Source organism: Nematostella vectensis, chromosome 2 (assembly GCF_932526225.1).
Source record: "Nematostella vectensis chromosome 2, jaNemVect1.1, whole genome shotgun sequence".
Lineage (NCBI taxonomy): Eukaryota > Metazoa > Cnidaria > Anthozoa > Actiniaria > Edwardsiidae > Nematostella > Nematostella vectensis.
In genome coordinates, this window is record NC_064035.1 from 10,502,656 (window position 1) to 10,519,559 (window position 16,904).

At 40.4% G+C, this 16,904-nt stretch overlaps 4 protein-coding genes across 11 annotated transcripts in view; 3 read left to right on the top strand and 1 right to left on the bottom strand.

The window, feature by feature from the left end:
• The first annotated feature begins 17 nt into the window (after nt 1-17).
• Nucleotides 18-3,043, top strand: LOC116604270 (cell surface glycoprotein 1). Of its 3 annotated transcripts, none has more exons than XM_032366413.2 (3): nt 18-234; nt 569-940; nt 1,168-3,043. In XM_032366413.2, the coding sequence occupies exons 1-3, from the start codon at nt 174-176 to the stop codon at nt 2,745-2,747; spliced, it is 2,013 nt and encodes a 670-aa protein (XP_032222304.2). In that variant the 5' UTR covers nt 18-173; the 3' UTR covers nt 2,748-3,043. The 3 variants fall into 3 exon arrangements, with proteins under 3 accessions (XP_032222304.2, XP_032222305.2, XP_048578244.1); XM_032366414.2 differs by having other exon boundaries at nt 1,186-3,043; XM_048722287.1 differs by having other exon boundaries at nt 572-940.
• Nucleotides 3,044-3,091: 48 nt separating this feature from the next.
• Nucleotides 3,092-7,619, bottom strand: LOC5521284 (probable methyltransferase-like protein 25). 2 transcript variants are annotated; one of them, XM_001640916.3, is made up of 10 exons: nt 7,091-7,618; nt 6,249-6,843; nt 5,512-5,609; nt 5,396-5,425; nt 5,279-5,317; nt 5,071-5,105; nt 4,884-4,977; nt 4,510-4,584; nt 4,111-4,182; nt 3,092-3,899 (listed from the first exon to the last, which is right to left on the bottom strand). In XM_001640916.3, exons 1-10 carry the CDS (start codon nt 7,589-7,591, stop codon nt 3,774-3,776), a joined length of 1,665 nt encoding a protein of 554 aa, XP_001640966.3. In that variant the 5' UTR covers nt 7,592-7,618; the 3' UTR covers nt 3,092-3,773. The 2 variants fall into 2 exon arrangements, with proteins under 2 accessions (XP_001640966.3, XP_032222309.2); XM_032366418.2 differs by lacking the exon at nt 4,510-4,584 and having other exon boundaries at nt 7,091-7,619.
• A 12-nt stretch (nt 7,620-7,631) lies between these two features.
• Nucleotides 7,632-15,237, top strand: LOC5521168 (probable ATP-dependent RNA helicase DDX59). Of its 3 annotated transcripts, none has more exons than XM_032366416.2 (7): nt 7,632-8,419; nt 8,907-9,088; nt 9,622-9,759; nt 10,155-10,454; nt 11,466-11,615; nt 11,872-12,194; nt 12,600-15,237. In XM_032366416.2, exons 1-6 carry the CDS (start codon nt 7,633-7,635, stop codon nt 12,175-12,177), a joined length of 1,863 nt encoding a protein of 620 aa, XP_032222307.2. In that variant the 5' UTR covers nt 7,632; the 3' UTR covers nt 12,178-12,194; nt 12,600-15,237. The 3 variants fall into 3 exon arrangements, with proteins under 3 accessions (XP_032222307.2, XP_032222306.2, XP_001641091.2); XM_032366415.2 differs by having other exon boundaries at nt 12,616-15,237; XM_001641041.3 differs by lacking the exon at nt 12,600-15,237 and having other exon boundaries at nt 11,872-12,280.
• The window catches only part of LOC5521283 (kinesin-like protein KIF26B), a 49,919-nt gene continuing 45,630 nt past the window's right edge, over nt 12,616-16,904 (top strand). For 2 of the 3 annotated variants that reach the window (XM_032366399.2, XM_032366400.2), the window contains exon 1: nt 14,275-14,385. In XM_032366399.2, the coding sequence (XP_032222290.2) occupies nt 14,355-14,385 (31 nt within the window). In that variant the 5' untranslated portion in view covers nt 14,275-14,354. Of the gene's footprint in view, nt 12,704-14,274; nt 14,386-16,904 lie in introns of those variants that run through there. The other variant, XM_032366408.2, reaches the window with a different exon arrangement.

A 16,904-nucleotide genomic window follows, 5' to 3' on the forward strand; every position in this document is an offset into this window, starting at 1 on the left:
GAAGACACAGTTCTTGAAATGGTCAAATAGTGATTAATCTTTTACGAGTTTGTTTTCTTTTTATACCAGTTACCCTCTTTTCTTTTGCGAAGTTTGTTTATGTTATTTTTACATATACATCATTGAATGAATATGAAATGGCAAACGGATTCTAAGAGAAGATAGAAGAGAATATGAAATTCGTAGTTTGCTTCTTGGTACTGATTGCTACATTCATTGCGGTACACAGCAAAGGTGCGTATTCCCATCGAGATGATAAAATGCTTTTTTTTTTTAATTCGTATTTCAACGGGGCAGAAAATAGAGTAAACACGCCTTCTATTTAATACGGCTGTTCGGACGGCAGACATATATTGTCGACAAAGAAAATAAATTGTTGCTTAAATTTGTTCCTATTCTTCTCTGGTAATATCGAAGATTGATAGGTTCCACTGGTAGTGCGATTACCTGTGATATACACAAATTGAGAAATGTAGCAGACGAATTTCATACAAAACAAATCAGATTGTTGATGTGCTCAGAGAGCCATTCATTTTAAAACCCTTACACATCTCTCTTTTTTCTTTAGAAGATAGCAAATCTAATGATGTAGCGAAAAAACATCTCAAGAAATTCCTTCACCATCATAAACACAAGCACCACCATCATCATCACCACCCTCATCACCATCACAAACATCATCACCATCATAAGCATCACCATCATAAACACCACCACAAGCCACCGCCGACATTCAACCAAAAGCTCGTGAAAATTTTAAAGCAAGAGCGACTCCATCCGCGCCAGCAAGCAGAATATGAGAAGGCGACCAAGAGACAAAGCCTTCCAGAGCTGCTGGTCAGCCTAGGGAAAGGCTTCATGCAGTTAGGGTCGAACCTGGCAACCGTGCCTGGCAACTCCACATACAAGCCAGCTGCTACTAAACGCGCTCCTACTCCAGGTATGGTCATATATCTGAGGGGGATACAAAATGTCAAGCATACAGGGTAGTTACAGGGGCGCATTTAGTAAAACCATTCTGCTTCCTTCTTTGATTTTTTAGCCTCTTGCTATCAACTGTTGCGCAGTAGTATGTCGACTTATAATTTGAGCACCTTGTTTGTAATTGACGATTTCTAGGGAACCTGCGATGATCGTTTAAGGCAATATCGTTCCAATAATTTTCAGCGACATTGACCGTTTTAGCTCCCACCATGCCCGCCGCCATGGGTCCGTCACGTGTAGTGATAACTGCCCCTCCATCCGCTGCCACCACTCCCTCTCCTGTCTCCGATCTTCCCGATGTTGTCAGTATCGAGGATGCTGCTGGGAATGATAAGGAGGATGCAGCGATGACACCCACACATCCAGCACCACAACATCACAAAGTCAAACCGGTTACCGAAGGGCCTGACGACAGCATCGTAGTACCGCCTCAAAACCAAGTCCATAAACTGGTTATAACACCAACACCGAAACCCCCTCAAGACACTCGTCAGCCTACTCACCCTGCCCTTGCAAAGCCGACAAAAGCGCAGCAGATGCCGTGGCCGACAACTTTTAAGAAGACATCCTTAAATGATGCCCCAGCCAAGCTAAATGGACAGGGATTAAAAGTCACTAAGCAGAAACCACTGGTTGAAGAGCCACAAGAGGTTCCAAACCCTGGGGTGGAGCTGTCGGAGAATGATGTCCTCGGCTACGACTCGAAGAACGCGTCGTCGGATCAGATCGACGGACCGGAACATGATCAGACGAACTACCATGATATGGATGTGCACCTTTCCCAAGAGCCTACTGCTAACACAATCAACTCCACTGACACGTCCGCCGTATCAGACGTACTCGAACCGGAAACTGCTACTGCCACAGAAACACCAAACGTGTCTGATGCACCTGCCGCTCTAGATACACCCTCTCAACCCGCCGTAAATGCAGAAGGCGCAAAAACCAACCCATCACTTGAACCCCCCTCAAGCGAAGACAACCCAGCCGCGGTAGCAATGGCAGATGGTGCTAAAACCATCACGTCACTAGAAACCCCAACAAGTGAAGATACCCCAGCCGCGGTAGCAATGGCAGATGGTGCTAAAACCAACACGTCACTAGAAATCCCAACAAGCGAAGATACCACAGCCGCGGTAGCTGTGGCAGATGGTGCTAAAACCAACCCATCGCTAGAAACACCCACAAGCGAAGATACCCCAGCCGCAGAGTACGTAGAAGAACCCAACCAGTCTCCTCCCACATTAACGAATACATCTTCCAAAGACAAAAGCACAAATACGCCAATAGACGGGGTAAAGACTAAAAACATCGACAGCATTCAGAATCCAGGTACTGCTAACAATAAGGAAGTCCCTGAGAACAAAACAAGCGACGCTACAGCCGAGATCCTTACAGATCAACCCGTGTCCGAAGTCATTCCTGTCCCCACGACATCCCGGACATCGAACGCAGAGACGGCACCTTCGGAAGATGCAAACCGACCATCAGCAGACTCACCTCAACCCTCCGATCCTGATGACACTGCGCATGCGCTGAACTCCACCGTGGAGGATTCATCCTCGGACCTCGGACAAAATCCCCAAGTCCCGGACTACGTCCCGGACAGCTCCCCGGATCCCGGCGCAGAGCCGGATAGCGTCCCTCAATCCGTACAGTCCGACACACCTGCTGATGAGGCCCAATCAGACTCGGAAACCGGGCCACAGATGGACGCTTCTAATATGCAGAACACAGCCTTCTCCTCACCAGAGTTCCGATAAAGCACCCAACTCTCATAGGGACTCCTGATATTTTACATCTATTATGGCAACGAATATTAAGAGAATCTGTCATGTATCGAGGTGACTCAAATAAGGTCACGCGATTTCCAATCACATAAAATTTTTCTGGTAGATATTACTGTTTTTAAAAGGGAGGTTCTGAAGACAAAGTCAAAGAAAGCACATAAAAGGGGTTTTCCAATGCACAATAACGTATGTTATAATAAATATTTTGGCTATTGTATGCTTATAACATGTGTGTAAACATTTCATGTGATAAACGTATACTTTCATCAGTCTCATGAGTCGCCTGTTAGTACCATCTTAGACACCACCCAACTCTGTTGCGACCAATACCAAGGTCTTTATTGACACATTTGAGCGGGTCGTGTAGCACCTCTTCGAAGATTTCATCTCATTGGATTGATGCACCACAGACAAAACAATTGAAAACAAAACAATAGAATGGGAATACAATAGAACAATGAGGTAATTATGCCAATGAGGTTAGGCCTTATGAGTGGGCTGCTGTATTGATAATTTGGGCTTGTACATATAAATTCCTAAAAGTTGCTTCTACATCTAAGGGCATCTAAGGTGTCGTTTAATCAAGAAAGTTCATGTTCGGGTCTTTTGTAAAAGATTCTAATAGCATTTAAAAATTGGATGATTAATTGTAAAATATTTTTACTCTGCAATTAAAGAAAGCTACGAAACGCAGTAACGCTTCCTACGATTTTGCTCTTGTTTTCAGGAAGTGTCCACAGAATGTGTTGAAAAACATTTACAAAGATACGTGAAAAAATATCCGCACAATTTTTTTGGAGGATTAGAAGCGGTGATGCGCTTTGATCGCAATATCATCAAAAATACTAACACTATGTAACATCGAATCTCGCAGCTATTACAGAAGGTTATGTGTTCCAATTATGATACCTAAAACGTGCGTATTTCGCGAGTTACAGCAAAAGGGGGCACTTGGCACAGGCTCGCTCGGGTTAACCTTTGAGTTTCTTTGGAGTTATCTCAACTAACAGATTCCGCGATATGAGCTTCGGTTGTTTGAACATCTTCTTTGTTGGCAATGATAGCATAGCACCGTGGAGACTTCACCGGGTCAAACAGGCACACAACAGAGGAATCGTGGAAGCCCTGAAATAGCCACAAAAGAATTAGGTGGGAAGAAAGCGCATAGGAAAGAAAGGGCGAGCTATGAGATGTCCGACCTCTACTATGACGCTACAGGCAAAATTTTGTTTGACTTTTAAAGTTTGACTTTTGTTTTACTGAATATATATATACAAATGGTGTGTATATTGCTTATACAGTCTTCAAAGTAGGTTGAATGATCGGAGTTTATTACCTGTTCTTTCATAAAGCAAAGCCTGTCGATGATGAATAAGCTTTCAATAGATGGCGCCATAGATGCACGCAGCTGGAAATTACATATCAATACAGTAAATGCTAAGATCGACATCCCCCTTCCATAAAGAGGGCAGGCCAGCCACTGGGTCCTGTTAAACCACATGCCACAAATCAAAGCCAACAATCTTAGCAAAGTACTCTCACTGCCATAAGGCTAGAAGTTCTGCTATTCCTCCTACTAATTCTTTAGCGTTCCTAGAATACAAGTGGTTAATTTAGGCATTCATAAAATATCTGAGGACAGGTAAAGCTATACTTGGGATGAACCCTGATGCTTATCACATATATCAAACGAAGTGATTTAAGCTATAATTCAATCTATTTTTTTTATTCTAACCTGATGGAAGGCAAGTATATGTTTTTCTTCAGGTTGAAATCGTTCATAGTACATCTCTATTTCCAAGTCTGTAATCTGATATTCAGTATATTGATGAGAAAAACGGTATGGAAATCCGAAATAGTAACTAGAATAGGAACTAAAATAAATAATAATATAGATAATTATAAAAATCAAAAGAATAATAATATGATTATATGATGAAAAAGGACGATTATAAACAAGCAGCTAATAAAAAACGTTTTCCCTTGAAGTTCAGAGCTCCAAAATTATTACAATTTTCTTCTCTGAAAGCATACCTTCAAACAAATTTCTGTTTAGGAATAATCTCCATTCACTTTCCTTTTACTTTAGGTCCACTCTTCCCCACTCACCTTATGAAAGGGTAACCCCAGCTTGCTGAGGCCTTTTTTAACATATTCATGAAATGTCTTGCACTTAGACCCAATTCTGCCAACATGCTGTCCCCTGAAAATTTACAAATGTATGAATGGAGGGGAAATTTTGAGGGGGGGGGGGATTACCTAACATATAAAGTAGTGGAGGGGATGATGTGGGTACCTTGTGTCCAGCTGGAACTTCTCTTTAAGTATAACCTGATAATAAAACATGAAACAATCCAATAAACCATCAAAAATCAATATCATGGCACACAGATTCGGTTGAAGTAGGCAATTGTTTTAAATAAAGTGTGAACTAAGACCAATAAGAACTGAAATAAGAATAGAAATAAGAAATAATAACTAAAAACATAATCCTGTTTATGTACCTGTAACACTGCCCTATAAAACACACTTTTTGGTGGTAGCTGTAAAGAATGAAAAACGTTAGCTAACAGGGGAGCCAAACCCACAAAATCCTTAGAATCATCGTAATATTCACACACCTTACTTAAAGTAGCAATCTTATCAGCAGCCTAAATAGACAAAAAAAACATATTTTTTTTTATATTTAGTTGTTTAAAAACAAATCTTGAGATATAGAAAGGCAAATCTGCAATACCTGCTGGGCAACCATAGTGGCATTCCTACTTAAAGTGAACTTCTCTCTTTGCAAGTATTCACTCATGGGAAACCCAGGATCTCCCCCCTGTATATCACCTATCAAATAACAGAAACAATGAGATTCCAGGGTTAATTCCTCAGTCTATAATTGACTTAGGAAAGGATATGGAGTCAGTATATATATATTATCCCAACAGAATGACATGATAATATCTATTAAAAGGATTAGCAGCTGACAAGAGCCCTTTTAGAACCGACTCTTTAAAAAGAGCAGGATAGTAGTAAAGATTTGCTGAGGGGGATGGAGAGGAGGGGTAGTTATAAATACCATATGGAATCAAAGGCTTTGTGAGCCAACTCATTAATGCAAAATGTATTGTATGTATACCAGATACTGTACCAGATACAGAGCCCCTTATATACTACTAAGCTTTAATTGGAAGTTTTAACACCAGAAGTTTATAGATGATTTGATCAAGCATTACTGTGTTGCAAAAGCACAGAAGGCTCACAAAAAGGTTGTGAACATCTGATGATCAATTGACATAGAAATTTCCACAATAACAAAAAAAAAAAGTACAACCTTCCATTCTGGCAGTTGAGAAGTCCTTGCGCACCCCACCTAATTATGCCCTTGCATGATACCCTGCTAGCAAACTAGCACATACAGATCTTCTAAAGAGGGTTGGCAGAGAACAATGCATATGCAGTGCCTCTTATGCATATTATACCAACCTGAACCTGCTTGTGAAAGAAGATGATAACAGCATCCTACAAGACAAAGTGCCTTCACTGATTCATCTCCTATGAACAACTTGATTGCTGTAGGTGCCAGATCTCCACATGTGTGTAGTCCAACCAAAACAAGCCTGGGATCTGTATCTTCAGTTGAGAGTCCAAATAGATCCCCCGACTGAAATGCTGAAACATCTACATATTGAGTTATTGGTGTGTATGAGCTGCTTATACATTTCTCCTTTAGGTCACTCTTTAGGCCCATATTTATAGGGGATTTGTTATCACTGTGTACAAAATGACCACATGGATTGTCCTTTACACACATGATGTCAATTGTTTGTTCAGTTATATCTGATTTTTTGGAACAGATTGTAGCAGATTTTGTATCTTTTCTTCCACTGCTGTCATCCGCCATATTGTGACTTTTGTTTTCCTTGCGCATTCTCCCTTGTAGTGCTTTTAATAATTTCATGCTTCGTTTAACAGCATTTTGAGTGTTCATATCTTTTGAGTCCACACCAGTGACTGTGAGTCCATAATCAAGAGCTAGAGCTTGGCTGAGATAGCCTTTGCCACTACCGAGATCAAGAACCTAGAGGAGATGAAACAATTCTAACATTGCTTTTGAATAAATGGGACTGAGAAATCGTGGGATCCCCATTATGAGCCAAAAACTAACAGAGAGCTTGAAAAAAAATATTAATCATTCTTTTGTGGATTACATCGAATTTCACCAGAATGGATCAAGGTGTCTTCTAGTGAGGGGAGGGGGGAGGAAATAATCCCAAATGACCTTGACACTTAAACACGCAAGCACTAATTTATTGAATTTATCTCACCTTCTCTGCTTTAACCTGAGAAGCGATCTGATTCACAACATGGGCCATGACAGACACTTCATGTGATTTCTTTGGAGTCATCATGTACAAAGGCATTTGAAGATCCCCATCACCCATACCCCGCCTGGTACGCACAAATTCAATACCCGACAACTGCACACTTCTAGCTTCCGTGAGAAACTTTCTGAGTTCACTGCATGAGCTGTCTTCATAGTTTTCGTCATCATCATAAAGATAAAGAGATGGTAACCTCGATAGTTCTTCCTGTGTTAGTAGGTCTAGGTCATTTCTCAAACCTTCTGGCAAGCACTTCTCCCATAAATTTTGAGTAAAGAAGTCAACGTTATGGGCGTCAATAATCTCTCGCTTTGATTCCAAATAGGACTTGATTTTACACAAAACATCTGTATAAACTTGAGTTTCATTCTTTGTCTTTTGGTCCGCCATTTTGTTTGAAGAGCGTAAGAGTGGGAGACTGGCGCAAAACTTTGGGCTTCCCATGTATAAGCATTTGCGACCAGGCGTCGTGTTCAAAAATAAAAATGGCTGCATTTATCCCGCGAGTTGTTCAAAGGAAACCCGGGAAAAGCAAGCCAAATATCGCGACAACAAAGACTAGAAAAGGGCCACAAGTGAGCAGCAGTGAAAACAGAGTGCAAATGGTTGACTTGAGGAGTGGAAAAGATAACGTTGATAAGGAAGTTGAGGAACCAAAATGTGAACCTGGTCATGGAAGGAGGGAGGACGACGATGATGATGTTGATGAAGAGGTTGTGTCCTTCAGTAAAAATCAAAGATGGCCGGAATATGGAGAACCAGTCTGTGTTGTATGTGGTAGATATGGTGCTTATGTTTGTGATCAAACTGAACAGGATATTTGTAGTTTAGAGTGTAAAGCTAGGCATCTACGCGATATTGGACAACATCATAACCAAGAAGAGAGTTCAAATGTTTATAACGAGACTGATGAATGTCAGAAAAACGAACGAGACAATTTAATATACACTGATAGCAATTATACATACAAAGAGCATCCAACGATAGCAGCGCTTACAGCGGAACAAGTAAAACAGCTACGGGATAAAATGGAAATCAAGGTGAAAGGTGAACATGTTGTTTCACCTGTACTGGAGTTCTTCCACTGTTCGTTTAATGAAAGTCTCAGTAAAAACTTATCAAATCATGGGTATCATTCACCGACTCCCATTCAAATGCAAGTACTCCCTGTACTCTTAAGTGGCCGTGATGTCATGGTTTGTGCCAGCACTGGGTCTGGTAAGACAGCATCCTTTTTGTTACCAATGATATCAAGAATTCACCACATCACAGGTTAGTTAAAGAAAAGTAGTGTCTTTTTTTTTACTTTACTACCCATGATATCAAGAATACAGAAAGTAATGTTCTTTTTGTTGCCTACTCTATGATAGCAATAATTCGTCACATCACTGGTTAGTCACCGAAAGATTTAAGCACCTACCTCAATCATACCTGTCAACCCCAGAATATCTTGGGCTTGAGAATTTTTATGGGAGGTTGGGGGGATATACCCTTGAATTCATTTGCCGTGCTGACAGCTCACCTGCAGAATTCACTTATAGATCTTGTGCTTACGCAAGGGAATGTTTCAAAATGTCAATTTTCTATTGAATAATTTTTTGGGGAAAAGAAAAGTGTTTTGGTGGTACTTGTTTAAAATTTTCTGCTTTTTGATATTTTACACTTTTCGATGTCTATGACTCTATACTATTTATACTGGGCACTGGTAAAGAAAATAGTCACAAGACACTGTTTTAATCTTTGTGGTTCTTTTTCCCAGGGAAGTTGTTACCAAGTAGTCCTGAAGTAAGATTTATCTATGGATTGATTCTTGCTCCAACAAGGGAATTATGCATGCAGATTGAGAAGCAAACCAAGGAATTTGTACACGGCATGACAAACATGAGAACTGCTCTTTTAATTGGTGGTGTTCCTGTACCCCCCCAGCTCCATAGATTAAAGGTGTGTTATAAAAGAAACAGTGTAGTTAGTAGTAAATTTCCATTGACTAGTTATTCCTATTCCTTACCTTCCATTCACAATATGAACACACCACAGGGCTTTCATTAACTTTCAGAGTAGGCGGTTGAGATTGATAAGTAGGGGGTGGAAGTCATTTTATCTTTTTAGTTCAAATAAAACTTAAGTCGACTTTAAAAATAGTAGCTGGCCCTCGGTGGAAAGGAGCTGGCGTTTCTGCCGGCTGCTGGAGCCTAATTAAACCCTTGCACCATTCACCACATGACCACAGGAACCAGGACCTTCACACATTACTGTGAGTCGACTTTAAACATGCTTTACACATGCTTTACACATCTGCTTTACACATGCTTTACACATGCTTTACACATGCTTTACACATATTGTGAGTCTGGACTGTATAACATGCATACACATACAGTACACAATCTGCAAAGGGAATTGTTTAAAAGATGCATTCAGTCCATACTGCACAGTTCTTCTATATGATAATCAACCTTAATCTGATTTTCTAGATGGGTGTGCAAGTTATTGTGGCAACTCCAGGTAGAATGGTTGAGATAATATCTCGTCAGGCTGTTGACCTGACACATGTCATTGGATGCGTGGTGGATGAGGTGGACACAATGCTTCAACTGGGATTTGAACAGCAGGTATGTCTGATTGCCTAGATTTACAGTACCTTCAACCCCAAGTCAGTAATACAGCTGTAGTATTCCCCCTATAATGATTGCACTTATACCAGTGACATACAGTACATGTCTTGTCAAGGCTGAACCACACCTCCTCTCCCCTAGGACAGACCAATAAGTACACTTCTGGCATATGCCCAGTTAAGGTCTAAGGGAAAGTTCTGTGTTTGAACAGGATGCACCAGATGAAGGGACCACAATTTTGCAGTCATCAAACCTCTATAGATTTTTATAAATACATAGCAAGAGTAGATACCCAATTATTCATGTGCTATAAAAAAGAAGGGATCGATGATTGTTTTTGGCACTCAGCCTTTGTCTTTATATAAAGTACTCATGATATTGCCATTTTTTAGGTTCAGCAAATCTTAGAAAGACTAAGTAATAGGAGACAGACCATGCTGTTTTCAGCTACAATCCCTCCCTCCATCGAGGCCATGGCATCTCGATTGCTGAATGCTCCAGTGTTCATATCAGCTGGTTCTCCAAGTTTGCCTACCAAAGCAGTGAAGCAGCTTATTCTCTGGGTTGAAGAAAAGTCCAAGAAAAAACAGCTGTTTTCCATTCTAAAGGACTCCAGGCATTTTAATCCCCCTGCTGTAGTCTTTGTGGAGTCCAAACTTGGTGCTGACATGTTAGCTGAAGCTGTATCCAAGGTACCATACTGTACAGTATATTGCATTTGGCATGTAGTACCTAGTTATTATCATCTCAATTTGTTATTACCTTTATCTGATGATAAAATTAAATGTAATAATAGTATTTATACAGTGATTTTATGCAGTATCAGCCATGCTCTAAATGCTTCACATTCACATCTTGATACTGCACATATTAAGAATGGCCCAAAGAGCTGAGAAACACAAGCTGCTAGTCAGCCCACAAATTCAGTGCCAAGAAACAAAAATACACTCTCCACGTCTCAACCAGGAATCAAACCCATTTCAGTAATAGGCCCCATACCCTGCTTGCTAACCCACCGGGCCACCTGAGGTTAGAGACCCAATAACCTGACGTGCTAACCCACTGGGCCACCTGAGGTTAGAGGCCCAATAACCTGACCTGCTAACACACTGGGCCACCTGAGGTTAGAGGCCCAATAACCTGATGTGCTAACCCACTGGGCCACCTGAGGTTAGAGGCCCAATAACCTGACCTGCTAACACACTGGGCCACCTGAGGTTAGAGGCCCAATAACCTGACGTGCTAACACACTGGGCCACCTGAGGTTAGAGGCCCAATAACCTGACCTGCTAACACACTGGGCAACCTGAGGTTAGAGGCCCAATAACCTGATGTGCTAACACACTGGGCCACCTGTGATGAGAGGCCCAATAACCTGATGTTCTAGCAAACTGGGCCACCTGTGGTGAGAGCCCTCATACCCTGATGCAGTAACCCTTTGGGCTGCCTGTGGTGAGAGGTCCTTTACCCTGACATGCTAGCACACTGGGCCACCTGTGGTGGTAGGCCCCATACCGTGATGCAATAAACCATTGGGCTGCCTGTGTTGGGAGGCCCAATACCCTGATGCTCTAACACATTGGATCACCTGTGGTGAGATATATATGCTGATCATTAACCCATCAGGCTGCCTGTGATTCACTCTGCTGTGACCAAATCAGTGAATAATGATGTTGCTGGTCCTTTTACTGGTTTTGCATCAGGTATGCCATATAAAGTGCTTGTCCATGCATGGTGACAAACCCCAGGCTGAGAGGGCTCAGATACTGCAAGACTTCCTGGCAGGGGAGTGCCCACTTGTTGTCAGCACCGCTGTGCTCGGTAGAGGTGTCGACCTTCTTAACATCAGACAGGTACATAGCAGAGAGCTACAGCACGGACGTTTTGGATGAGGGATGGCAACCGGGATATTTGTTTTTAATGGTATAGCAATGCTAACAGGTTTCTTATACAAGTGATGTCACAGATAGTCTGCTTTCTAGGCTTGATCAAATCTTTCCTAAGGAGAAATTTGTTAAACTTACATCTGCAGTCTTTCTACTGTGGATGTGTTCCTATGACTTCTTGTGTGAAATATTGATTCATCCTTATATATGTACCTCCCCTCAGGTAATTAACTTCGATATGCCCCCTACATATGAAGAGTATGTGCACCAGATTGGGCGGGCTGGACGGCTTGGGGCTACTGGCTGGTCTATATCCTTTATCAATAATGCCAGCAAAGGGCTCTTCCTTCAGCTGATCAACAAACTTCAGCCTATGGGAGTCAAGCTGCCTGATGAGCTTACCCGGTCTGCGCATGTGCTTGACGAAAGATGCAGAGCAAGCAACAGCAGGAAACGGGCAGAGAAAGATGAGATCGTGAACCAGTCAAACCTGATGGACCTCATTGTCAAGCGCAAGAAGAACAAATAGAGCCTCAAGGCGTTTCGGTTAGTGCCCAAAATTAGGTTAGAACGCAAACCAAGTTTATTTACTGCGCAAACTAAGGTTGTTTTACATAAAGTTCCGAAGGCTATTTGTCTCTTGATTGCATGTTGGTCCGGTGGTAAAGTGCCTGAGTGCCTGGAGCAGGCCCGTGCCCAGGATTTGTCTTGAGTGGGGATGGGGGGGGGGGGGGGGGGGGGGGGGTTGTGCGAAAGCCGAAACAATTTTCTTTGGGGGGTGGGTGGGTTAAATTTTCTGATAAGAATCTGACCACTCCGAAAGAACAAAAAGGGATTTTTGTAGTATCTCCACGGCACGGTTATAATCGGTTCTACATTAAATTTTAGATTTATAACATACCATAGTGACTTAGAATGCCTCTTTTAATCTAATTCGCTTATGCTTTTTAGTTTTGTCTCCTAATAGCACGTCTTTGCGTACCGGAAGTGGACCTTTCGCCGTTGTACACACCCTGCATCCCCGCCCCTCCCCCCGGGCCTGTGGAGTTATTTAGGTATACATTAATATTTTGGTTTAGAAAAATTAAACTTGCGAGCTCGTTATAGGTGAACATATAGCGTGCGAATATCGCGTTATACATAAGTTCGTTTTTTTTTCATGGTTCACTGACCGTCTAAGCACTTTTCGTGCTTTGCCGACTATAAATTGAGGTGACACACTGTTTGCCTGGCCATACCACCAGCTGGTGAGATACTCAATAAATCAATCATTCCTAATTCTGTCAAAGAAACCTGACACGATTTTTTTTCTACTTTGAAATCGAAACTTTTTTAACACTTTTTTGATTGACAAATATTTATCTTTCCTGTCCTCTGATAGTCCTGGATAAAGCTATGATTATATGACCATATATATAGCTTTTGTTCTTTTGTGCACTTAGCATTTGATTTTTTGCTCAGCAAGGGACGGGATTCAGAAGGGATCTCTGCTTTTCTCATCGGGCTCTAACCAGTGCAGTCCGATAAACATCGCGAAAAAGGAGTATTCTAGCTCTGTCAGAGTGTTTATTTTTGTAAAACCCGTGAAAGACTTTTTAGTTTATTTAGTACTTATACACTGTAATGTCTTTGTTCTCTTTTATTCTGGCTTGACTATTACACTTTAACAATTACATTTTGTTCCACGGGATTTTGAAAACCACTCTACCTGTTGTTCTTTCCAAAAAGCATTTCAAAACAATTGATTGTTTGAGCAAATTGGTGTTTTTATGTTATTTTTTACTTATTTGTTTGACGATTCCGAGGTACGTGATAAGGTGTCTTCCTTAAATTAGGGCGCTTCCATAGATGCGATTGAGTGGAAGTGAAATAAAACCCTCCACTTTTCTTAGAAACTCTTACCGTACCGGAGAATATGGAAAAATATGGACTGGCATTTCTCTGCTTAAGCCGTTAACAAATAATTCTGATTACGAGAATACAATAAATTACTGTTTCCATATTTTTGATTTGTCCTTATTTGGTGATTCTACTAAAAAAAATATTTTTAGTTTGAATTCGTTATTAACAAGTTTTTTTTTTTGTTAAAGTGTTGGCGATTGATAAAGAAATGTTCTCCGGTATTTGAAAAAAGTAATAAGAAACTCTACATTTTATCGGTTGGTTCACGGTTTTGTATTTGATTTGTCGTACATTGACGTGCTCAACTACAGGTGAAGTGGAAGCGTGGTGCTTCATCGATATTCAGTATTGTTATTCAAAAAACATTAATTACATGTGTGCACAAAAAGTTACAGCTATGAAACGACAACCAATCACTCGATACCAGAATAAAAAAACTTCATGACTGCCCAAAAAATGACACGCTTTTATGATTCTACTCATCAACTAAGACTGGTTTCCGCTAGGATATCGTCAAAGAGTAAAAACTGTTCTCTAACTTCGCCTGCATCGCTAGCTATTGAAATATATTTTTTTTAATAACAAGCTATGAAGGTGTTGAGTTTGGTGAGTGTTTTGTTTTGTGTTTTGGTTAATGAATTGGGGGTGGGGCGATAGAAATCGCGGTTGGAACGTTGTAATTCAAGTGAAGTGATCTCGTCCGCTGGCCTTGTCCCTTCGTAGTCGTGATACAGCCCTCTGCCTCATCTCCTGGGATTCATAGCACTTTAAGACTGACTTTTGGCGGCACGAGGAATCACCGGAATGGCCACCGTTCGTGTGGGGAAATCCACAGGTATGTTTCCGAGCAGCTGGTCTTTTTTTTCTTTGTCTAAGTGCGTTGTTGCCGAAAGGAATGGCTCTTGAGGATCGGCTCAGCCGTGTGATTTGTCAAGTATCAATTTATCTGGCTATAAGTATCTTTCCCAGATTTCTCTTTACTGTTATTCCCCCTCAATTCTTTACCTGGTCATAGCTCTTTGACAACTGTTTCTATAGGCGAGGCATTGTTATCTTTTGTTGTTGCTTTGAATTTCCGTATCATAGCTTACGGTATACATGATTTTTTATTCGTATTATAGCTTTCGCTTTTTCAAATCTTTCCTTTATTCCTTTTTTTGAGAAATCAATTATTCAAATCTGTATATTTGACCACAATGTCGTAATCCTAAAACGACTTTATTTAAAGTTCCCAATTTTCGTGACGCCACGTGCTAATAGAACAACAGGACTACTGTACTCGAGAGTTGTTGTGCTGCATTTCAAGTATTCCCACTTCACACTTGAAATCTCATTCGTCATCTTCTCGAAAACAACAGAGCGCGCGTCCTTTTAAGACCCCGATAATTCATTTTGTTTACTTTGGATTTTGAAAAAGAAAGGAGTATGGCTTAAGAGATGTTAAGTGGTTTCAATTTAATTAAGTCAAGGGGAAGTTTCAATTTGCGCTTCGTCTTCTTATCAGCTGTGTCCCCGGCAGGTTTCAGTGATACCGGAAACAGAGATTTTCCCGCTACAAACGAAATTGTGAAAAAAATGAGGAATAGTGCGGGTATGAGTTAGTCCATGAACAGCCAAAGAACACTCGCTTTTACAATAATCTTTTTTAGAAAAATAGGTTAAGAATAGATAGTTCAAGTATGACTAATAAAAAAAATATAAACTTTCCAAATGAAAATGATTAGAGTATAATAATGCAAATATTAAATATTAAAATCTAAATGATTCCAACCGATTGTATAAAATAATTTATTCCAAACTGACCTACTTTTATTAAAGATTTTTCTTAGAAAAAATAGGGACAAACGTGAATCTTACACATTAATGTTTAATAATTTTGGCAATTTTGCCGTTTGAGGCAGACCTTATAGTTTTTGAAAAATAGCTATTTAAAAAATTCCTGTGACTCAAACTAAATCTTACGCAACAACTTTTTCTGGCTTTTATTGCTAAGTCTCAAGTGCACATTAGATGCTCCTGTACGGACATGATCTGTTGTGGTGGCGGTAGATGACTTTGAAAAAAAATTTCCGCTAGGCCTAAAGCAATTACTAAATTCATTATATTCTACCTCTGAAATCTTCTGGGTATTTGTTTATTTTTCTCCTAACACGCACAGTTTTTAATAAATAGCAATATTCAATCTTTATTTTACTCGGAGTTTATTCGAGATCTGTGGTTTAGCTCAGTTATCTGCGGGAATTGAATTTTTACGGCGATGTAATTCAGTCCTTTATGACTGGCAAAAGTGCGTAACAAACGCTTACCCAAGGCTGTAAACGTGTACCACAGGCTAACCGGTTCGCTACGCATGAGGCTTATGTATGCGTGCTTACCTTCTAAGTAAAAAGTTCCTTCAAACTCTCGTAATGATAGCTTGCACATCTGCGCATGCATTAAATCCAGGCGCGTACACAGGGGGGTGCATTGTTATAGTCTCATATCCCCCTGTGTCATTTAAAAACAGTATTAACGAGTCCATCTTATGTTTTGCTGTTAATCCGAGAGTGACTGCATCACGCCACTTGATTCCCACTGGCGATAAGGCTCATTCTGCTGACATGGACTATAGAACTTAAGGGTATAATATCCACGCATATCCGTGTTATTCATAATGTAATGCCTTTTACTGACGCGCTTAGAAGAGCGTCTCTTGTTAATACCTTGAACCCCGGGATAACATACTTTTTAAGTCACATATCTGTCGACAAATACGTCTGAGCCGTGTGGCATTAATTTGCGTAAAAGGAGTTTAACAAGTGAATGTATTGAATATGATGATCACGGATATTAGCTTTTCTACAAAGGACATAGACATACAATGACCGCTTGCCTAGATCGGAATAAAATCCTTGAAGTTATCGTTATTGCTTTATTAAGATTTGTCACTATAAATCACTTTTGTATTTTCTGTTTTCAAAACACGTCGTTTAATTGGTTCTCATTGGCTTGTAGTTTTGACAACGTTTGCATATATTTTAATAAAATTGTAAATAAGACTAAATCGTATACTTTTGCTGCGACGAAATAGTTGTTTTTCTTTATAGTTCAAAGTATGCATATACAAAAGCAAAGCTTCACAAAAAAAAATTAACAGTCACTGTTGAGAGATCATTCCACATTTTTCCAAGTAACAGGTTAAGAGCATAATAAATGAATTTACGCCTATCTCCATGTGAATGCGCCCACCAATATACACCCTAGATAGTAATACTAGATTAATGGTTGTATACATTCGCCGTTTATTGTAATGGTGTTACTATGTGCTTTGCGAAATAAACAGTTTGAATTGAGTTTCTATAGGTCTTCGCTGTC